Source organism: Pectinophora gossypiella, chromosome 4 (assembly GCF_024362695.1).
Source record: "Pectinophora gossypiella chromosome 4, ilPecGoss1.1, whole genome shotgun sequence".
In the NCBI taxonomy this organism is placed as follows: Eukaryota; Metazoa; Arthropoda; class Insecta; order Lepidoptera; family Gelechiidae; genus Pectinophora; species Pectinophora gossypiella.
This window is the reverse complement of record NC_065407.1, coordinates 17,801,164-17,814,887: the sequence shown is the minus strand read 5'-3', so window position 1 is coordinate 17,814,887 and position 13,724 is coordinate 17,801,164. Positions and strand designations below refer to the sequence as shown.

Sequence of the window (13,724 nt, the reverse complement as noted above, 5' to 3'; positions counted from 1 at the left end):
GTTACGTTCAGTCGATAGTATCGATAGACATACTATTATGGCTGTTTTCAGATCGATAGTTCGGCAACACTAGTTGCGGTAGAGTCGGTTTAGACGCGACGCGATTGGAGGGTGCGACCTCAGGGGGTGAAGTGTGTGGCGGAGGGGAATTTAAAGATCGGCGCGCTACAAACAATATTCAAATTATTGGCTTTTCTTGTTATGGTCTTTAAATTAATGGATTTTCATAATTATGACAAGTAATGGTATACGATTTCATATTATACTTACTTTCTAATCATTAGGTGAATTGACGTTATGGCAAGTTTGTTATGAATTTTCAAAAAAGGGGTTTTAGTTGTATGGAATGTAAGGAATTCCCATTCATACACTTCTAAAGTGATTTTTTTATTAAAAAGAATATGTTTGTATTTGACCAAAAATATATCTTACTCAAATGAAGAAATGATATCGTATATTTGTTTAGATGGTCAATTATTGGTCGCCAAAGGTACAATTCTATAAAAACAAGTAGTGCAGCACATTTATTCAATGTTACCTTCTGCGTCAGTTCCGGTCGTTACTCTTTTCCCCTCTCTAACTTGCGATCGATTTTCCAACCATTAGCAAATTTTTGCTAAGCAGTATATTGGCGTGTAAGGCATGCCGCCCATTGTTGGGAAGCCTGCATGTACTGTAGATTGCTACGGGTTATCCCAAATGGGGGTCAACTCAGGGTCTCTTCAGACGTCTTGTTTGTAGTGGCTCACTTAAGACTTGGGCAAGTCGGTTTTGGTGAGGTTCGATCCTGTCCCTGTTAGTTGCAGTCATCGCTTATCTCCTCTGGTACTGTAGGAATGTTTAAGTACTGGTGGATTTCATCCATCTTTGTGAACCAAGGGGCATTTAATATGGCTTTTAGTACACAATTCTGATATCTTTGTAATATCTCTGTGTTGGAGGTTTTTGCGGTTCCCTATAACTGGATACTATAGGTCCAGACTGGCTTTAGTATTATTTTATAAATCAATAGCTTGTTATTGACGGATAGTCGAGATCTTCTTCCCATGAGCCATTCTAGTGATCTGTAGCGGTGATTTAGTTCATCTCGCTTATTTTGGATATGTGTCTTCCATGTTTGTTTGCGATCTAAGCTTAGTGGAACCCAAGATACTTAACACATGTATTTTGGGATAGTTCTTCATGTCCTAGCTTCACAGTTGGACAGTTTTCATTTCGCAAGGTGAAGGTTACTTGATGGGATTTGGTTGCACTGGCCTTTATCCTCCATTTCTTCATCCAGTTATGTATCTATCAAGATGTTTCTGGATTATGTTCGGAGCTGTGGCTGGGCTGGAGTTAGATGCCAGTATTGCCGTATCGTCAGCGAATGTTGCGGTCGTGACGTCTTTCGAGTCAGGCACATCGCTTGTGTACATTAAGTACAACGAAGGGCCCAAGAACTGATCCCCGAGGGACTCCAGCCTTGATGTCGTAGTAGTTTGACATCGCATCGTTAATTTTGATAAAGACGCGGTCTTTGATGTAGGACTTCAGAGGCATGGACATGTTATGCGGGAGACATCTTTTTAGTTTGAATAGTAGTCCTTCGTGTCAGACTTTGTCAAACGCTTGTTATACATCTAGAAAGACACCACAGCAGTATTCTTTTGTTTCCAAAGTGTTTCTTACGTCATTGCAAACTCTATGAACTTGTTCCACTGTTGAATGTTTACTTCGAAATCCAAGTTGATGTTCGGGTATGACGATGCTTTCATTTAGGTATTTAAGCGAGTGGATATAATTTTTTCTAGAATTTTGGATACTACCGGTAGCAAACTTATAGGTCTAATTATGATGAAGTGAAAATGTTGTGGTTTTCCTGGTTTGGGGACCATTTTTATTTGTGACACCTTCCAGACGCTGGGGTAGTAACCGGATCTTAGGATAGCATTAAATAACTGTGTGATAAAGACTTGGAAGTTCTCGCAATACTTCAATCGTAATAAGGTCAAATCCCAGTTTTTTCAGTTCTGATTTTTGGATAGTGCGGCATACTTCTCCAGGAGTAGGTGGCATCGAATAGGTGGGCTTAGATGAAGGTCGCTATCAAGGAACGATTGTACATCGGCGCAAGTTTCCATCATGCCCACATCGTCGTTCGGTGTGGACTTAGAAACTTTGCATAAGCTTCCGCGCGGTCCTCATCTCGGTTGTTACTTAGATGGATATTATTAAGTTTTCAATGAAGATTTATCGTCGAGAAAAATCGCCGGCCCTCACCTTTGCTCTGTGCTCCAGCTCCTTTTGTAACTTCCATGGTACCATAAGGTTTATCAGCGAGTTTATCCTCCACTATTATGTAATATACAGGGTGTTAGTGACATCGTAACGAATACTCAGGGGGATGATTCAGACCATGATTCTGAGTTAATATCAGGTGGAATTTTTCGTCGCAAAAATCATGATTTTTTTTTTGTTTTTTAAAATTATTTTCAATTCTATACTTTTGCGATGGAAAATTCCACTTGATATTAACTCGGAATAATCAGCTGAATCATCCCTCTCAGTATTCGTTACGATGTCACTTACACCCCGCACAAGTACATACGGTAGCCATACAAGTAGGTATAGGTGTTAGTGACACCGTAACGAATACTGAGGGGGATGGGTCAGACCATGATTCTGAGTTGATATCAAGTGGAATTTTCAGTCTGAATATTCATGAAAATTTTTGTGTTTTTTTAAATTATTTTCAGTTCCATACTTTTGCGACGGAAAATTCCACTTGATATCATTTCAGAATCATGGCCTCAATCACCCCTCAAAGTTTTTGTTACGATGTCACTAACACCCTGTATTTAAATAACATAATAAAACACAATGATACAAATTATTACTTTATTACAGTCCATGAATTCGTACCTATCACACACAAGTCGCGCTTACGAAGAAACAAAATGCATGTAGTGACGTGAAAGCTGCGAGCGTGCTCCCGGAGTGCTTCGCGGCACAGCGGCCGGGTGTAGCCGGCCCGCAAGGAATTGCTGTACTGCGCGCTACCAACAACGGTGCGCAACGATTGCCAAGGGTGAAGTCTTAATTAGTACAAACGATTTACACTTCTTGACATTCAATTACATATGTTTTCATATAATTATCGTTAATTTGCTATATTTTTGTACTCATCGCAACACGACTCTACTCGATAAAATAACTTCCTAAATACTTTCGTAAAGGAGCACGCTCGATATGAAAAGCATTAAAATTATGACCACACATTATCTATCTACATACTATTAAAATATAATATTGTAAGTTTAATACATCGTTAGCAGTAACAAATGAAAATAAAAGTTTACATCTGTGGGGTGTTCAACAACATAAATTTACATCGGACGAAAAGAAACATATCTTACAACCGCTCGACAATACAATACATATCGTACATCTTAAAAGTAAAAAACAAAACAACGCTCGGGAGACATTTGTTCAAATGCGACAGAACTAAAACGTGCAGGTTCTTTGGCAGAAAATAGAAATGCAAGAAAGAGACGGCACAGAGATAGAGCTGCACAGAAACGACACAACCGGCATACACTGTATACCAGACTATACGGTACTACTGGTACTGCACCGCGGAGCGGGGCCCACTTATCTCTCGGCTGCTTCATAAAACGCTCCTAATATTTTAACTAGATCGTGAAAGATCCGGGAGATCGACAGACAGGATGAAGGCAGAAAGATGAACGTCTATCGAAGCAACGGAGGGCGCGGGGGGCGCGGGGCGCGGGGCGGGGCGGGGCGCTACTCGCGGCGCGGCTTCCGCTTGCGGTGGCCGTCGCCGCCGCCGTCCGCGTCCAGCAGCGGCCGCGCCTGCGCGGGCTGGCGGCACAAATGTATTTGTTTACAGACAGCTCGCTCACCTTTGACTACCCCAATTCCGTATGTAAGGGAAAAAGTTACGCCACTTCTAAAACCATTTCGGGATTTCGTCTTAATGAAATAACTTCAATAATAATGAGTATTACTGACCATACGCAGTATAAACTATACAAACTTAATTAAAGAAAAAATACCGAAATGTTATTTGTATCTATCATATTAAGTGTACTGTAGTACGGTTACGGTTTGGGCGCATTACCCCAACAAAATATTGACAAATATTAGGTAATCGAAAAAAATTGTAAAAAAAATAAAACTGCATGAAAAGCAAAAATATTCAAATTAGATTTTTATAATAGCATAACGTTTCATTTAAAAATATAAAAAAATACCTTACATACCCAATTGGGATATAGTTGCGAGCTTATGTTGTGTAATGTTATATATTTTAAAATTCCCGATAGGGACATTGTTGAAATCACATTGTGTGTGTGTCCTTTATTTGGTAAGGACGTTGCAACCTTCAATCAGCTGATTGTCCAAATAAGTAAGATGATTCCGTGCTTTCCTTGAGGGCACGTGAAGCCGGCGGTCCCGGCTATGACCCGGTGAAACACCTTCACCAACCCGCGCGGGAGCAGTGTGGTGGAATACACTGGATGGGACGGATACAAGTTGTTTATGTTACGTTTGCATGTGCACTCACGTGGGTGGAGTCGGGCTCGGCGCCGTCGTCGGCGTCGTCGCCCGCGGGCGGGGCGTCGTCGTCTGCGGGGCCGGGGGCGGGGGCGGCGGGGGCGGAGGCGGGGGGCTCCAGGTCGTGCTTGGTGGCGCGGCGCGGCGGCTCGTCCTCGTTAGGCTCGTCGTCGTCCACGAACGCGTCTGTCTTCTTTGTCTCCGCGTCCGGGTCCTGCACGTGGCGCTTTGGTATATCATCATATTACAGAACGTTATAATAATACGTACATCACATTGATTGCAAAAGTTACTAATCGGTCTGAAAATAAGCAACACTAACATGTTCATTAAGGGAATTTTGCATAAATATAAGCCAGTAGTGACGGGGCCAACATTCCCGAGATAGACTATTATCATCACGTCGGTGTTACGGAAAGCTCGGTGAAGCGCGGGTCCTCAGTCGATCTCGTAATGCATCCATTATTCTAATTACGCCAATCGAAATCGTAGCCGGGAGCTTATGTTCCGTCATGTTTTCTAAAATACACTCGGTTCGATGAGCAACCGAACGTTCGACATCTCGGACGATCGAGGGAGGGGAGGTCGTACCTTGTCCTTGCCGAGGCAGCAGCAGTACACGAGCAGCGCCAGCAGCGCGCCCAGCCCCAGCAGCAGCGGCGCCAGCACCCACGGCCGCTCCGACACCAGGGACACGGCTCGCTCCACTACAGACTCCTGCGGACACCCCACACGCTCTAGCTCACGACGGTCTAGCGCAACTACTCTACACTACGGGAATCGGAAAACCTCACCGTTTCAGCCTCGGAGGGAACCGACGTCACAAAACATACTACCTCCGCCGCTTCCGCCTGCCCGAGCGCGATAAACTCAAAACTACTCAACGGTATTTCGTACGGTTATCACCGATGGAGGGATTCGATTCATGAAGGTCATAGCGTGTAGGTTCAAAGGCTACTCGTAATGCTCGTGGCTCTGTGCCGGCAAAGCTCGGGCTACCTCGGTGGCCCGCCGCGCCAGCCAGGCGGCGTAGGCGGCCGCGGGCGCCGCCACGTACAAGGCGTACAGCGCCCGCGCCAGCCCCACGCCGCGCCACCAGCCGCGCTGCCGCACACACCACGCGCTTATTCACACGCCGCACGTCACTTTCACTTCTTTCTACTTCTTCTATCGTGTGGGTTGTGACATGGATTACCGACCCCATCAGCCCTGGTGTCAGGGTTATGATTGAGCCGCCGTAGGCCCCTGACATGACTCACGTGACGACTACGTCCTTACGTCACTAAGTAGTAACCGGGACCAATGGCTTAACGTGCCTTCCGAAGCACGGATCATCTCACTTTCGGACAATCGGGTGATCAGCCTGTAACGTCCTAACCAAACTAGGGATCACAAAATAATGTGATTCGTCCCCACCGGGATTCGAACCCGGGACCTCGGATCGTGAGCACAACGCTCAATCACTGGACCACGGAGGCCGTTACCGTTCTTTCTACTTATCTATATTAACAGATTTTGGTCATTCGCCCCTATGTTCTATATAAAATAGAAATAAGATGATGTTTTCAACGCGTTGTTTTTTTTTAAAATTATATAGATCAGGAAATTAAATCCTTTTATGTTCCATCGCAGCATGCAAGAGAACTGTCGCGGTACACTCGCTTTCCTCTCGTGGGGGAATCGAGCGACTCCCCCACGAGTCTCGACTGAGCCTCTGTACCGTGTAGGTTTAACGCCCGTCCCCTGTGTCCGTTACTAATGTAGTGTAAATGTACGTACAGAGTCCTTGGCGAGCTTGTTCCTCTTGAGCGTGAAGGATTGGTGCGCCCAGGCGGCCGCGACGGCGGGGTCGTCCGTGATGATCAAATTGTCGAACAGAAGCCGCGGGGACATCGACCACAGCTCGAAGCCTACCGCGTCCTGGAAATATTTACTACTTATTAGCATTCATTGAAAACATGATGAGTTCTCAAAAGAAGTGAGCGCTGCTCGGCCAACTGTACAGTACCTCGCCTAAATGCTGCTCACTCCTCCATAAAACTAGAGTGAATAGACAATAGGCATTTGCTATGTAAGCGTGTACGCTTACGAAGTGGTACACCGCTTTAAACCACATCTTTACTTACCATCTGGTGAAGTGGTTTTCTTATTCTCCTTATATGTATTATATAGTATAGGCTATTTGTATGTATGTTTATGTATGCGTGTATATATGTGTGTATGTTTATATATTGTTTATATGTAGTTTATATGGTGCAATAAACATATAATGATACCAACATAACAAAAAAAAAGAATAATAAATAATATATACTTATCTAAAGAAATAATATAAAAAATATAAAATATATTATATATATATATATATTATTTATTATTCTTTTTTTTTGTTATGTTGGTATCATTATATGTTTATTGCACCAGCCCGTGCTCCAATGAATGATCTTCTTTCACCCTAAGGTTGCCTGGCAGAAATTGCTGTTTAGCAATAAGGCCGCCTATTGTGCTTATGTTTTATTCGTATGTTTATGTCCTTTGTATATGTTGTTGTGCAATAAAGTATTATTGATTGATTGAAATTCTGGTTAAAAAACTTAAACTCGAATTCACACATTGCGTGACTATACATATGTCATATTTGTGACGAGTCACTGTATTTGCGTTCGCCACGCCATGAATTGCACACTGTGAAGTAGGTTTCTATGACCATCTATTGAATTTACTTGAAAATATGCGATATTCTTCAGAAAGGCCAATTAACAACCAAATCGCCGCAACCAAAAATATCGATAAGCAATTTAGTAAGCTCCAACCAGTGCAACGATGATATAGAATAAGCCATGTACTCACAATGGGGGTCATCCTGAAGGGCGCGTCGTCCCGGAAGTAGTCCGGGTTGGGGATGCGCCGCGGCGCCCACTTGCCCGCGTAGTTGGGGTTGGGCACCAGCGGCGCCCGCCACGGGCCCTGCGGGGCGCAGCGCGTGTACGGCGTAAACAACGTGCAGGCATTTGCAGACCACGCCAATTGGGAATTATAGTGTGGCGGCAATGGTGCTGCTGCCCAACTTTTGTAAGAGCTATATAGTCATCATCATCATCAGCCGTACGACGCCCACTGCTGGGCATAGGCCTCCCCCAAGGATCTCCACGACGATCGGTCCTGCGCTGCCCGCATCCAGCGGCTTCCCGCGACCTTCACCAGATCGTCGGTCCACCTTGTAGCGGGCCTACCCACTGAGCGTCGTCCGACACGTAGCTATATAGTGCTTTATACTAAATCTTTGAGGAGAATAATTGTATTTTAACTTCTAGAATGTAAACGAGTCGCTTGTACAAATTACATCGCAGGGTTACTCTATTTTTCACAGAGGCCACTGACCTAACCTGAAGATTTGACAGGTCCAGTTTTTTACAGAAGTGACTGCCTGTCTGACCTTCCAACCCGAAAAGGAAAATTAGCTCAATGCACACAATCACAGCTCTCGGCTCCGCGAATCAACCAGCTCGGATAAGATGGGGGATTCCAGCCGACGTTTTCCTTCGTCGCTGAGCACATGATGGCCCCTACTCAAGCTCCCTGGTACCTTGTAGTCCGGGTTGGGCACCCGCGGCGGCTGCCAGCGGCCGCAGCCGGGCGCGGCGCGACACGCGGGGTTGTCGAGCAGCGGCGCCTCCCACACGCCGTCCATGTCGTCGTCCCAGTCCGACGGCCGCACGCCCGCCGGGTCTGCGGGCACAGCGGCTCACTCAGTAACCGATTTGGTCTCACAAAGTGAAAATTTCATTAAGAAATCGGCCTCGGCCGGGAGTTGAACCGGCAGCTCTTGTCAAGCCGGGACGAGCGTGTTAATCGTTCCACCACCTAAACACGGGTGAGTATTATAAAAACAAAAACCCTCGAAATGTAATCTATCCTGCTGAACACAACTCTCCTCAGCCTCACGTGCTCCGGCCAGGCCCTCCGGTGGACGTCAACGTCGTCACGAAGCAAAGTATATGTGTATCGTGTGTACCGGGTATCATCTCGGGCTCGTCGTCGAGCCAGCCGTCGGGCTTCACAGCGTTGGGGTCCACGATCTGCGCCGGCGCATCCTCGTCCCAGTCGTCGGGCTTGCGCGCCGTCGGGTCCACTATCTACAACGTCACACGTTTGGTAAAGTTGTACTGTGATAAATACATTGACAAATAATTGGTTACTATTCTAATAAATATGTATAAAAATATTGTAGTATTTGAAACTCCGTGGTCTCTGCCTACCCCAAAGGGAAATAGGCGTGATCTTATCTTACGTATATAACGGAAGCACTAAACTACGCAACCACAAGTTCTGCTTTTTCTATAAACAGACTGAAATTATGGCTTCTGAATGATTATGACCTACTTCACTTAACTTACATAATATTCTCTTTAAAATAACAATGTTGTTCCATTACGTACAGCACTTCTACGATGTATAAAACACGTCATGCAACTTTGAGCAATACACATAGTGACCTTCTCCCTGTCATCCCAGTCGGCGGGCCTGGTGTCGCTGGGGTCGTCGACCTCCTCGGGCGGGTTGACGGGCGGCGTGAAGTCCTCCAGCAGCGAGCCGGCGTTCACCTCCTTGTTGTCCACGAGCACGCTGAACGTGTTGTCGGGCCGCACTATCAGCGTGTACAGGTGGGGCTCCTTGTCCTTGTAGATGTCGTCCAGGCGTTGGCTACGAAACAATACTTCAACTTCAATGAGGACTTAAATAAGGCGCGTTGGTTAGTTGGTTGAATTAACACCCATAAATATTTAAATGAACTGTATTACTTTTTAGGATTGATTAATTACAAGATGCAAATATTGAGATGCTCGTTTACCCGCGTTAGTTAAATAATGAGGTTCGAAGTTTAAAAGGCATCCGAGCTTTACGACCTTAAATGAGCCACACTGTGTGGTGGTTCAATAGTAAACCTAACACCATGCTTGACGGGGCAAGTCATTGTCACAATATCACAATGTACTTACCTACAACCGCTAATCAAAACCTATACGGGACAAAATTTTGTTGCGTCTTGGCAGAGCTACTTGCAACCAATTTCGATTTTCGGTTTCAGCGTCGAAAACAAGACGGTTCGAAGGTGAGTGCTACTGCTAAGAAACTATTGCAGCACAGCACAGATCATCTATTATTTCATATACTTGCAATAGACCCATCACTTTAGACATCTTAGGGAAATGATCCCTTAATGACTTATACGACTTACAACAGCACGTATGACAAGTAACGTGGATAATTCAGTTTTAGTAAGTCGACCCTAGTAATAAATATAACAGTTATAATACGTGATAGGTTACCTGGGCTTCTTGCAATGCTTCTCCTCGATGGTTCCGTTGCGGGGGTTCTTGTGCCGGAAGATGAAGTGCAGCTTGTTGTCGTTGCCGCACTTGTCGGGCCCGAACATGATGGTGTAGGGCGTGTGGTCGTGGAAGGCGGCCAGGGCCGCGCGGGACCCGGGCTGCGGCCCGCGGGACAGCAGCTTCAGGTACGCGCCGCCGCAGTTCTGGCCCTCCTGGGGGACAATGACACGCCTACGTCACCTCCACAGACTCATATCCGGCGACTCCTGAATTTTCATAATCTCTAATGGGGTTAGCAGAGCCGTATGCAATCAGAAGACAAGTTTTGACGTGATGAACCATTATAACGGCCTAACGGCCTTACCAGAATAACAATAACTTCAGGTCAGGTATGACAGATCTCTGAAAAACAGGTTTGTCCTCCTTAAGAAACGACTCTCCACTCCAACTAGTTAAAATTTTATTTCCTTATATATTTTTTTCTCCTCTCAATATTCAATTAATGTGAGAAAAAAATATGTAAATTGAATGAAAGAAATATAAATAAAAGTAAACTAAAAAACGTTTGCTAGCTGCTTCTCGGTCTAAACTAAATGGGGACACGAGCTTGTGTATTTTATTTTCATATCATGACTTGACAACTCATTCTGTGTAAACACACATAAATTTTAAGGTGTTAAAGATTTCGTTTCGTTTAACAATGTAATCCTGACAATATAAAATAAATATACTTTAGTGAAGATTTCCGCATGTCACTGTATATTGTAGTATATTGTACGACTTGAACTCCTCAGGGTGTGTGCCCTAAAGGTGACGGCGACAAAGGAAGCGACCTATGAGCTGGTTGGCCGGCGTCCAGCACTGGATCGGAAGTGGCGCGTCATGCCGCTATAAATACTATCTGCGTATCAAACACGCCTCGCTTCTTGTTTACAAAGACGATGATGTTCTGCGCGTTACTATGACGATGGTAGTGCTCTCCAGTAGGAACACATGCATACACGTGCAAGTAGGCTTTGTTATTGCTCGCTTTGAGATGGACATTGTTAAGACGAACAATGTAGTGGTACTGGAATGAAATCTATTCAGATCCCCTTTATAATTATAAGCTGATGTCTTCATCAGCGAAAAAAAAAAATACCTTTTTGTATATGACATGTAAATACGTTATGTTGCTGGTTACACTACTACTTAAGTTAATTGATGAGTCAGGCATCAATAGTGAAGTGGCCAGTACAAAGACATGGTAATCCAATAAGATGACGCAAAACTGCGTCTAGTTTCAGCACGCGGTCGGCACAGGAGACCCGCGGCCCGGCGGCGCGGCGATAAGCCAATTAGCGTCGGTTCCGACCGCCGACGATTCTTTACAACTACACTTTACTAATTATTATGAAACAATCATGATTGCTTTTCTTAAATTGCCAATCAAACACCTGAAATCAATGTTGAAATAATCTGAAAATTTTACCCAAAGAAAATCTAAGATTTACAGACCATGCTCTACCTGAAACAAGAAACCTATTACACTCCTTTGGATGAATCATTCTATATTTTAGCTTTTAAAGATGAGCTTATTATTTTATTAGCTTTTTACCTTCATCAAAACACTGTTAATGACTATTTCATGTTCTACACATAAAGTATTACATGAGTTTCACCTTAGATATCCTGTTCTACAAATAATGCTTATTTCCTTGGGTAAAAACCAGTTTTTATATATCTTACAAGTCTCATAACACAGTAACAACGAACCTGCATGGTGACTTCATACTGCACAACCAGCGGCTTGTCTGTGAACTCGAAGGGCCGGTCGAGCAGCGTGGCGATGGCGGCGTGTTTCGCCTCCGTCGTCAGTACCAAACCCAGATCGTTCTTTAGGATCCTCCGCGTCGGCTCTTGGATCTACAGATAAAATCATAGTTATATGTATATCCCTTGCAAATTACACAGACACCTCACTGGTATGTAATCCTCTTGACTGCTGTTTAGTGAATTTGCTCAGGGTTTACTATCACAGATGTGAGTCCAAGGCTGCAACTGTAACCACTACTACTGGTCTACTGATTATTGTTTATGAGGAACTCTTAGAAGTACAATTAGTTTTGTATATGAACTGCCTAATTATAAGGATTTAGTTTGATGATCTTAATAACATTTACAATATTTCTTTAAGGTCTAATTACTATTAACATGAGAAACTGAACTTGTAAATACTTCAGTGATTTATAAATCAGAATATTTTGAGATCCAAAGAATACACAGGTCAAGAACAAAAAAATAACAAACACATGTGGTGTTACCTCCCACACTCCGTCATATTTGGCGAGGTCCTCATCCACTCCCTGCTTCTTGGCCTCGGACTTGACCCATCTCTTCTTGAATGCCTTCTCATCATCAAAGTGTTCCGCTAAGTACACGAGTTTGGGGTGTACACTTGGGCTTTGGTATTGGTCCTCTTCTTCGGTCTGTTGGCATCAACATATATTTTTTTTAATATTTTGGTTCAAGTCCAAAATAAAATTAGACTTGTAAAATCAGAATATAAAAAAAAAAATATTTCATCAATGATCAGCTAAATTAATTTTCTTTCGAGCATTATCTTATTTATCACGGGATCAGGTAACCTAACCTGAAAATTTGACATGTCCTATTTGATCAGCAATATTCTGAGTCATGCTCCATCCTGCTGAAGGGCTTAGCATGAAATTGTATGGAACATGGTATATTTCTGAGATAACAGCAACTTTAATTATGAGATTTGTCAGGGTGAACTTAGACTATATTGAACACCTGTGTAGGCTACTTTCTCTGATTCCAGTTATTTTACAAGTGTTATCATAATGTTATGTTAAAATTAGTCACACTATTCATAGAACTTCGTCATGCTGAGCATAGAACCTCAGGCTCAGACTGGGTTCTGATGATGTTGATAAGGCCTGAGTCTATTTAGATAAGAATTTATTAGAATGTTAGGTATGTCTTATCAGATTGCTATAGATATCAAATCAGGTCAACTTATAGTTTTTAACTTATGACTAGCAAATAACATAACCATACAACATAAATCATGTATCAGCATATTAATTATTCCATGTGAGGAAGTGGGACACTTAAAGTGTTTCTTATAGGTTGTATTATGAAAACTGACCTCCACCTCTACGGACACGCCGTCGTCGTCGGTGTCGGCGCGCGCCCCGCCCGCCGTGGCCACCAGCACCAGTAAGGCACTCAGTATCCACACTCTACTACTGAACAGAGCCATCTGAAACAACCACACAATTCTTAATGCCAGTCACGCCGACACTATCCCCTTAACTGAAGATTCGCCGTAAATGTCCTACCACGGCGGCCCGCAACTTAATTAAATTAAAAAACACTGAAAGTTCACAAGCGAAAGCCCCAAATACGATCACCGGAAAGCGGACATCCTTAATATGAAAAAAGGGGACCGAGTCGATAATTGGAATATGAAATATGTACTCGGCAGTTCTGATTCTTACCTTGCTCTTTATTATACCAGTTATTGCTCAGTAAATATCATAAATTACATTGAAACTAAATCTGAAAATACGAAATGAATCTCGATGATTTGGTTTTTTTTTTCATAAAAATTTCAGCCAATCAAAAATAAACAGTTGTCAGGAAGAATTAGCTGCGATCAAGATATGATTTTTTAAGAAAAAATTGTTGTCAATTTTTCTTTGTAAAAAAACTTTTTCTTCGCCTTCCCTTTCATCCGAAAATAATGTAAAGAAAAAATGGAAAATCATTATTAACTCGCAGAAAGAGCTGTTAGGACCTTTATAAGCATAACTAGATGTCGCGTGG

General features: G+C 43.4%; 1 protein-coding gene across 1 annotated transcript; it reads right to left on the bottom strand.

The window, feature by feature from the left end:
* Positions 1 to 2,866: 2,866 nt before the first annotated feature.
* Positions 2,867 to 13,532, bottom strand: LOC126382365 (calnexin). The gene is made up of 13 exons (XM_050032181.1): positions 13,397 to 13,532; positions 13,045 to 13,158; positions 12,197 to 12,361; positions 11,649 to 11,798; positions 9,891 to 10,105; positions 9,057 to 9,264; positions 8,576 to 8,696; positions 8,147 to 8,289; positions 7,411 to 7,527; positions 6,340 to 6,480; positions 5,152 to 5,277; positions 4,571 to 4,774; positions 2,867 to 3,864 (listed from the first exon to the last, which is right to left on the bottom strand). The coding sequence occupies exons 2-13, from the start codon at positions 13,156 to 13,158 to the stop codon at positions 3,787 to 3,789; spliced, it is 1,782 nt and encodes a 593-aa protein (XP_049888138.1). The 5' UTR covers positions 13,397 to 13,532; the 3' UTR covers positions 2,867 to 3,786.
* Between the last annotated feature and the right edge of the window lie 192 nt (positions 13,533 to 13,724).